Genomic DNA, 10,402 nt, shown 5'->3' with positions numbered 1-10,402 from the left:
ATGTACAACACATGATGCAGAGTGTTCGCATTGAGATTGGATGGTTTTGACGTTTTGTTTTGTTTCGTTCAAGCAACGAAACCATCCTCACGCTACTTTTGTTCAATAATTTCCGAGAAAAACCGGATATATCCGGTCATTACCCTTGTTAACTATCATTCTTACCCCCTAAACTCTTAATTAAGCTACCAAAGAACACCCTATACTATTTGCAATGATAATAACAACCCTATTTAAAAAAGAATCAACTTCAAGTGAACATGATTAGGCATGTGTATCGTTAAACTGTAAATTATCGAACAATCTGAAAAATCCGATTTTCTACAAACCTGACTAACAAATCTTTGGGCTCAGTTAAACCGATTTTGGTTTGATCGGTTTTATATTATGAGCCTAAAGGGCAAGAAAAACCCCTCATTAATAATTTACGAGATTTTGATTCATCGAATTGGATCTTTGTTTAAAGCGGAAATAGCAATGAAGAAAATGAAATAAAGTGTAGGGACCTTTATTGGCTAAATTCAAAATAAAGGGACTGAAATTGCTCAAAGAAGGAAAAAGAAAAGAAAAAACTAAATGCAAAAGTACAACAATTCCTCTCTCTTGATTTGCTTTGGTTCCGGCTATCACTCATCATTTGCTGCTGCTACTGCTGCTACTGCTGCTGCTCTCTTTCTCTCTCTAGAACGCACTTTTCTCTCTCTAAAAGGACTACTGTAGAGAGAGAGAATCACACACATTCTCCTTCTCAGAAGGAAGACATCTTTCATTTCCGCAGGTACATTTAACATTGGATCCTAAGCCATTTTGTTTCTCATTTTTCTGTGTTTATTATTTCGTGTATCTGTATCCACCCACAAGAAAAGAGACAAAAATGTCTGCTTTACCTAAAAAATTGTAGAAATTATAAGCAAAAAGGACAAGGCCCCTTCATATTTCGCTCTCATTGAAAGTGTGTCATAGAATTTATCTTTTTCAAGGCTAATTGATGCCCAATTTGAAGCACAGCTGTAGATATGTCCATAAATTAATTTACCTGATGTGGGTTTCTATTTATTAATACCCACCCATGGTGTGTATAAATTATGATGATGTCTGTATAAAGTTACCAACTTTCTTGATTTGGGTCAAGCTGCTGATTATGTTTTATGTTTGACCAGGCATTATCTCGATGGGATGTTGATGAGTTTTCAAAAGACAGGCTGTACATGGAGGTGAATTGAAGGATTTTGTTGGGTAAATATTGAGGAGAAGATTACAATGATGTACTGATTGATCTCTTTGCACTGAATGGCGAGTAAGTTTGAAGGCCCACAAGGTGTTTGAGATTTGGTTTGTGTGAGATTTGAAGGGTCAAAGATTCAATCTTGGTTTTGGTAAAGATTGCGGTCGATTGGGTACTGTGCATTCAGGGTTTACTTTGAAAGGATCATGATTTGTTAAGATTTCAGAACTGGAAACTTTCTTTCAAGGGTTTAATCTGGTATTTTTGTACCACCTAAGTGGGGGTTAGAGAGCTACATTTCTTCATATTTGACCAATTATTTGGAGGCTGAATAAGATTTGTTTTACTTTTGATGTCTGGAGCTCCAAGAGTTAGGTCTATGAATGTGGCTGAATCGGAATCAAGATCAATCCTTGGGCTTGCTGGAAACAAGGCTGTGGGTCCCATAAGCACACGAAAACCCTCATCAAAATCATCAAGAAAGATCGAAATGTCACCAGAGGAGGGTTCTATTGGGAGAAGGAATGGTGGGATTGCAGCATCATCCCCTCCTTTTAGTGCCACTGGCGTTCCTTCAATATTACGCAGACAGGTTTCACTCAATGCTTCGTGTTCTTCAGATGCGTCTACTGATTCATTCCAGAGTCGGGCGTCAACTGGTAGGATATACAGAACAAGTAGCAATGCTAGAGGGAGGAGGCAATTGGCTTCAAAACCAAAAACCGTTATTGTTGATAATGCTTCAGAAACTTCACCTGATGATTTACAACCCAAGAAGAGGTGTGCTTGGGTGACATCAAGTTCAGGTATGAACATGCTATTCATTCCATATTTGATTTCTTTCAAGTGCATATTTCACATATATCAAGTCAAATCAAAGCACATATGTTATTCTTGTAATATTATTTCCATCTTTATTTTAGAAACCCCTTCTAGTATAAGTTACTTTGATCATACATTTGATGGTTTGCAAAGTGGATAGGTTATATTATATGCCATGCTACATTGTCTATTTAGCCGAATGACCTTCTCAAAAACTGAATTCAAGCATCCAACCCTCTAGTGTATTGCTAAGTTTTTCAAGGGAGCAGACTGTTTAACATGAGAGGTAGGTCGGATGAAGATATTGAACTAAAAGAACTTTTTGAATGTCATGCTTATAATTGAAAACTCATTTAAGGTCATTCATCCAAAGGACGAAGGATGTATTCAGTTAATTTGTTGCTCATTACATTCAGAATAAGAGTGTCATAATCCGCATATCAAATTGTAACCTTCGGGATTGGTTGTTGGTTGGGATTGTTGAAAGATGAGCCATCCTATAGAACTAAAATATCTGATTATGTCGATATCTTTCAATTTATGTGTTGTAATTCTTCCGACTCCTACAAAGATTTGTACTTAGCTAGTCCAACGTTTTCTTTGCTTCCAATTTTGTGAAAGTTGTGCTCATCTTCAACTTGTATGCTGACTGGTTTGCAACTCTTAAACTAGATCAATCCTACGCCGTTTTCCATGATGAAGAATGGGGAGTGCCTGTGCATGATGACAAGTATGTGTACACAACAATCTTGAGTTTTGATATGTTACTTATCGAGGTTTATCCAAGTCCCCGTTTCCCACCTCAAAAAGGCCACTATTTGATTAATTATTTCATTTGTTTACTTTAAATTGTTGAATATGTAGAAAATTATTCGAGCTTCTTGTGCTTTCTGGAGCTTTGTCAGAACTTACATGGCCTGCCATCCTTCACAAACGTCACCTTTTTAGGTACTTTCTTGTCGTTGTGTAATCTCTTTTGACATCTTTTGCCAAGTGTTTTCTCTCATGAAATGGTTCTCTTCATGCAGGGAAGTTTTTGCAGATTTTGATCCAATGGTTGTTGGAAAGTTCAATGAGAAGAAGCTAGTGGGACCAGGGAGCGCCGCAAGCTCTCTGCTATCAGAACTTAAACTGCGGGCCATAGTTGAAAATGCTCGCCAAATATCCAAGGTAGATCCTGTAAATCCCAATTATTAATCTGGTAGCTCTTATAGCTGTCATCTGGTTGTGTTTACTCTAAGTTTGATAAATCATATATAGATTAATCAGCCAATGTAACCAAGATTTTTCATCTTGTACTGAAATCATCACTAAATGATCCTTAATCAAGCTTCAACTTCATGTTTAGAGGGCAATAAATGCTTGAAAAGTACCACTCTTTTGTGTATATTTGTGATTGCATTTCAAGATCCAAAGGCTGAAAATGCATTTAAGTAGAGGGGTAAGGCAAATAGGCGGATTCTTGCAAGATCTTAATGCTACATAGCATAGTTGAGTTAAAGATCACCCATAATGGATTTTCTTGAATCCTCTAGTTAGGCCAGACTCAGGAATTTCTATCTCCGGAAAAGGGGCTAGCCTTTAGCATATCTTTCTTCACACAGAAACAATCTCTCTATCCTTTGAGACAAAGAAAGGTCAGCCTACATCCTACCCTCCCCCGACCCTACCTCTGTTTGAGATTTGTTGGTTTTTTTTTTTTTTTTTTTTTTTTTGGTTTTTAGTATCCCCATTGGATTGATTACCTTCAGCCCTTTAGTTAGGGCAACCCCCTTTCCAGAGCTGAAATTCTCAAAATAAGACCAATTATGCTTTAGCAAGTTGTACAATTGTGCATTACAAGTGTAGCTTGCTCTTGATTTGGGAATTTTTAAGTATGGAAAAGGGGGCTGGCCTTTATTATTGCTATCACTTTTATTATTCATGATATGACATATTTGAATGAAATGATAAGTTCTGGTAGAGTAGGTGCGAATGTAAATTAATGGTGGTCCTGGGATTTGTTCAACTTGTATAATTGTTTATGTATTTTCTTTGTAAAGTTGACCCAAGATTTCACAATTTTGCATCTTTCTTTGAGGTGTCACCCTCATTCATGCAATGCAATTGCAAGCTGATCCTTCTAACATAATGCAATTTGGTGAGTTGGTGAAATAAAATGGGATTCTCATATTTTTGTCCCTCTAGTTATCTGATTTTAAAAATGTGATCACTCTATTTTCGTTTTGAAGTATTCGATTCTTGTGAGTTGGTTTCATCAAGAATGGTACACTCGCCGTCATTGTCCATCCAAAATTTAAGACTAAACTACATTTTAGTCCCTGTGGTTTGTCAGAAATTGTGGATTCGGTCCCTGTTTTGTTTATTACGTCGGTGGTCACTGTGGTTTCCAAATCCTTACGGTTTTGGTCCCTGAGCCTAACGGTCATTAGTGGAGGCCGGTTAAGTTCCCTCATGTAAGGAGCACATGAAGGCAATTTTGGTCTTTTTACTTATGAAATGTGACAAGACAACAGCAATTGATGACATGGGTTATTATTATTATTTTCTTAATTATTAATTCAACCGCCACCACTGTGACTGAATGTAAGGGGACTTAACTGTAGTCCGCTAACTGTCTCATGTGTCCATCCAAAAAGACTAAAATGCCCTCGAGTGCTCCTCATGTGAAGGGACTTAACCGGCCTCCACTGTTGGCTGTTGGATGAGAGACCAAATTTCTAAGGATTTGCAGACCATAGTGACTGTCAATGTAATAAGCAAACCACATGGACGTAATCCATAATTTTTGACATACCACAAGGACCAAGAGTGTAGTTTACTCAAAATTTAATTTACTGCTGTTTTTGTTATATGCATATTCCTTTTTTCATACTTGCTCAAAAGGGTCTTAACATAACAGCCCCATACCCCTTAGGGAAGTGGACTGGTCCCACCTGTTGACCCCTCCTCTGGATGGGATGTACTGAGCTCGTTTGGTTTGGTTTGGTTTATTTGTTGATGCATGCCATTGTAGTCATGTGGGTGCACATGTAATGCGATGTGTTCATCTTGTCGACAATTTTAACAAATTTTGGTCCGTGGTAATATTATCATTTGTGAAAGTTTACCAAAAGAGCTGGCTAAGTGCCAACTAGGATGAGAGGTCTGATTGGGTAAGAGGTCTAACTCTGGTAAGTGACTAGAATTTACTGTTTACTGAATGTTTTTTGTATTAAAAGATATAGGATGGCTTGTTGGGTATATTTCTTGCTAGTTAGGGTATCAGCAACCAGGCTTTATGGTTCTTACTATATGCAGTCCTAAGTTGTACAAGCAGCTTTAAGATTTGTATGCTGTGCAGTGAAAGTTGTATTTCTTAAAGGGTATCAAGCAAAGCCTAACTTTTTGCAGGTTTTGCCAATGTCAGGTCATAGATGAATTCGGATCATTCGACAAATACATCTGGAGCTTTGTGAACTATAAGCCGATAATTAGCAGATTTCGATATTCCCGACAGGTTCCGGTGAAAACCCCGAAAGCCGATGTCATAAGCAAAGACCTCATAAGGCGGGGGTTCCGATGTGTGGGTCCCACAGTCATCTATTCGTTTATGCAGGTGGCGGGTATAACTAACGATCATATCTGTAGTTGCTTCAGATTTCAGGAATGCTTGTCGATTGCGGAATCCGAGGAAGTTGCATCGATCAAAGTCAAAGAAGATCAACAGAATACCGATAAAGCAATGGAATCGTGCATATGCGACGCCATCGAGGACTTGAATTTCTCTTCCGGGTAATATGTACTTATGCTACATTCGAGATAGTTTATGTATGATGATCGAAAAACACCCATATCTGTAGATTTACTATTATCGAAACCGAATTTCTACAAAAATGACTGTTAATTATGGTAACAAGTTTGTATAGTGGGAAAGATTACTGTGGTTTCACTTCAAACGACATGTTTTATTTACCGATTGTACTATCAGGGTGCGTCTAGTACGTGGACATGACTGAACTTGACGGGCGAGAGTGAGCTAGGTGGGTGAAAGAACTGCCGAATGTTTCAGGATACTAATTTGACATGAGTAGTTTAGTAATTTATCAATCCTGTCTCATCTCCATATTTTTGTTCCACCTATTTTAGTGGGACCACACAGATCTATTCATATCCTATCCCAATCTAACATCACGTCAAATCTCAAATGTGGGACAAATGACATCTGTCATGTCGTGTGTACCAAACGCACTCTTAGGTTATTAGGGTTGGGTTCCGGTGAGAATGAAGTTCTAGTGACAAGGATAAGAAAGATCTCCACCTTTGGATCAATCATAATTGAAGATCAACAGTAATGAGATGCACCAGATCAATTCTTGTATCAAACGCAATTCATTGGGTGGAGGTGAGATTAAAAGCGATCAAGGGTCTAGATTTTTTCCTATCCTTTTTATCTTTAACTCCTATTCTCACACATAATATGCTTTCTCTAGGTCACTATCTATCCAAAAGTTGGGATATAATTGCTTATTAGATGAACGTGTATATCCTTTTGCTGATATGATGTTTTCACATCATTTCAGTGTTAAAAATCCACAAAAGGATACACATGAAATCGTTAAACTTTTGAATGGAAAATGAGAAACGCTACCATCGTTAATGAAAACTTGAACGAAGGGATTGAATCGTTTAAAACTAAACCATATGGACTAAATCGTTCAAAGTTAAAACCACAGGGACTAAATCGTTCAAAGTTAAAACCACAGGGACTAAATCGTTCAAAGTTAAAACCACAGGGACTAAATCGTTCAAAGTTAAACCATGTTGATTGGTATTTTAAAGGAGGGTGAGACTAAAATCTTAAATGGACCTCTTCCATGCCCACATACATCAACTTTTACATTTCAAATGTTATGATTCGACTTTCAAAAGGTTTAAGTAGCAGATGTTTAGGGGTCGTTTATCAAACATTATTCGGTAAGTGTTTACCGGTAAAATTTAACTCTATCATTTACTTATCGGGTAAGATTTTAGTCCACTAAAAAGACATCGTATGCCACAATTTACCCGGTAAACGCTTACCATGGTAAGAGTTGTCGCCCTCACTTACCGGATAAGACACTTGGTCCTTGTCTCGCTCTTACCGGGTAAGATTCTCGGTCCTTACCATATTCATCCGGTAAGTTAATATTACCTAGTAAGCGTTTGATAAACAACCCCTAAATAACACTGCAAATATTTCAAATTCTGTATTCGAAAAACGTACAACTTTTATTACATGAGTTACAAACAACAAGTTGTGTTTGTCTTTATTTGTGACAAGGGATGATGAGTAAATTTCTTTTGTTTTGTGTATCCTTTTGTCGACACACAAGGGCTCCATGGTTTTCAATTTGAGTTTTGTCTTACTCTTGGTGTTTTGTGCATCGGCAACTTGTACCCGATGCTAGCGGTGAAAAATCCGCCGTTACCAAAAACCCTAATTCGCAAATGATGACAACTAAAAGTAACACGTGTCGAGAGGTTCACGAGATTGTTTACAGGGTGAAAATGACTTGAAAAACGAAACTGAACGCACCATCCAACTACAAAAGATTGAACCAAACAGACACTAAAACCGTTTGAGATATCATGGAGCGGAACAGTGGGGTCTAAGGCAAACGTGTTCACTTTGAGTACGTACATCCGCTTGTTTCCACACACGTCTATACCATATTGTAATATAAAATCTCATTTAAGCTTATGTACGTAAATATACCTTAATTTTACAAGTATTCGTTAGAAATTTTAATGTTTATTCGGTCGCTACAAATCGTAAATTGAATCTAAGTAATCAGTTTTGAACTCGTCAAACTAACCAACCGATCAAAGGATACTCAAACCGGCTAAGGGGCCGTTTACCAAATGCTTACCCGAGTAAGCATTTACCGGTAAAATTCAACATTTTCACTTACTGGGTAAGATTTTAGTCCACCAAACGGTGTTGTATGCAATAATTTATCCGGTAAGCGCTAACCATGGTAAGGGTCGTCGCTCTCACTTACCGGGTAAGACTCTCGGTCCCTGCTTTCGCTCTTACCGGGTAAGACTCTTAGTCCTTGCCATATTCATCCGGTAAGGTAACTTTAGCGGGTAAGCATTTGGTAAACGGCCCCTAAATTGCTTTGACTTATCCAATTTACTCAAGTTTTTTTTTCACCGAACGTGCACACCCTTAAGGGTGCGTTTGGTACATTGGACATGACATGACAGAACAGAACATAGATCCCTGTTCCATGTTTGGCATGATTTTTATGTGGAACAAACAAGAACAGAGTGAAACAGGCATGTTCCACCCCTACCCCATGGAACAAGGTGGAACAAGATGAAACAGACTTGCATTTTACCAATATAACCTCAAAATAAAACTTAATTATCTTCTAAAACATCAAATAGGTCTTTTTTTTTTACATTTTATTCATTTTTTAAATTTTATTTATTGTATTTTATATTTCTTAAACTTTCATTTTACTGTTTACAAAATATTGTTATTAATTTATGTAATTTATTATATATTAATAATAAAAAAATAATGTAGAAAAGAGATAAAAATAAAAATTGGAAGTTTACGTAAACTTTTTATTTGATGTCATTTTAACTGTTTTGACAAAAACTTCAAATGATATATTCTATTACAAAAATTAATCATTCTATCATAATATAATAAATTACATAAATTAATTACAATAAACAAGTCATCAGGGGTAAATTGGTCATTTTTACTTGTTCTGTTCCATCCAGTTTTATCTTACCAAACGTTGAACAGTTGTTCTATCATGTATTGTCCTGTTCTGTTCCGTCCTGTACTGTCTGGACATCAAACACACCCTTCAAGAAACCTGCAAGTCAATAACCGAAACCACAAATTGATGATGAAAAACTAGAAATCGATAACGACATTTAATGTCGTTTTCGTCGTCGAACATCAATAATAGTTGATGCATTAAAAAGTGTGTATTGTGCATTTAGAGGTGTATTATTATGATTATTGATGAATGATGTCAAGTAGATATGAGACATGGCCTTAAATGAGAGTTACCATAATTTTGTCAAGCTTTTGTTCAATGGCCCATTTTGAATTGAAGCTCAATGGAGAAGTTGATGATTGTGTAGGTGGATAGTCTTCAAGATTGCATCATTTCTTTTAAAATCATTCAAAATTATACTTCTCGAAAGTTATTGAATCGACATGAAACGGTATATACAGCAATACTTTTTCTGGCTTAATTAGGTTTATTGGTCTATCTGGCTTATTTGCACAGAACATGACTTAATCACACAGATAAAAATAATGTGTTGTCACCATTCAGCTATAAAAATGACACCCCTACCCCTTATTTAAAGCACAGTCTCCTTTCCATATGAGACACCCCATCTTCTGCCTCTTTATGATTTTTTTGTTTTGATGTTCAAATAATTAATATTGGGGGTAAATCAATCATTTATGTTATTCAGACTGTTGGTTTAGATTAAAAAAAGGTAAACAACAACACTCATTTATCCAGACAGACAAATTTATCCATAAAGGACTTAATAAAAAATTTGGTAAACAGCCCCTTAAACTGACACAAGAAACTCAACATAAAAGGTACATATAGCAAACCATTTTTATATTAATAAGGTTTTAAACTGATCCAAGAAATTCGATTAGTACTAATTAAGTCAAATCTCTGTTATACTAAGCGCATGGCTGTCATAAGGTAAATTACAGTATCTTAGGGAGAGTGGACATGATTAGATTTAAACCTGAGACCTTACTGTGAATAATCAACCAAACCCGTATTTTTAAGAGTAATATTATATCTTCCTTGGTAAAATAACTAAGAAAATCATGTGTTCAATTTTTTGTATATAGGTCATGTAGTGTTTTGATTTATATGTGACCATCTCTAATAGTAGTGATGGCTAGGGGTGTACAAAAAGTTGGCAACCGGCGAAACCCGTCCAACCCAACCCGCTAACAACCCAATTAAACCCAACTCACCTAACCGTCAAACCGCCCACCCGCCAAACCGCTAACCCGCCAATTAGGAGGGTTGAAATTGGGTTGGGCCTAGTTCAATCCGCCAACCACCGTTAATATATAATTTTTATAAAATTTTATTATAAATATGTTTATTACATATATATATATATATATATATATACATATATATTAATAGGGAAGGGTTCAAACGAGAACCCCTGTGATTTACGAAAACGCGAGAACAACTCAGTAACCACATATTGTGATAAAAAATAAAATTAAAAGATTTTTAAAATTAAAATTAAAATTTAAAAAGATTCAAAAAAATTTAAAATTAAAAGGGTAATAATGGAAATGATATATTATCTAGA

General features: G+C 36.3%; 1 protein-coding gene across 1 annotated transcript; it reads left to right on the top strand.

The window, feature by feature from the left end:
- The first annotated feature begins 687 nt into the window (after positions 1 to 687).
- Positions 688 to 5,969, top strand: LOC112501597 (probable GMP synthase [glutamine-hydrolyzing]). The gene is made up of 6 exons (XM_025105269.1): positions 688 to 778; positions 1,161 to 2,031; positions 2,720 to 2,777; positions 2,912 to 2,995; positions 3,076 to 3,217; positions 5,457 to 5,969. Exons 2-6 carry the CDS (start codon positions 1,578 to 1,580, stop codon positions 5,823 to 5,825), a joined length of 1,107 nt encoding a protein of 368 aa, XP_024961037.1. The 5' UTR covers positions 688 to 778; positions 1,161 to 1,577; the 3' UTR covers positions 5,826 to 5,969.
- Positions 5,970 to 10,402: the final 4,433 nt, after the last annotated feature.

Source organism: Cynara cardunculus, unplaced genomic scaffold, assembly GCF_001531365.2.
Source record: "Cynara cardunculus var. scolymus isolate 2C unplaced genomic scaffold, CcrdV1 Un_Scaffold_311, whole genome shotgun sequence".
Lineage (NCBI taxonomy): Eukaryota > Viridiplantae > Streptophyta > Magnoliopsida > Asterales > Asteraceae > Cynara > Cynara cardunculus.
This window is presented reverse-complemented; position numbering and strand designations above follow the sequence as displayed.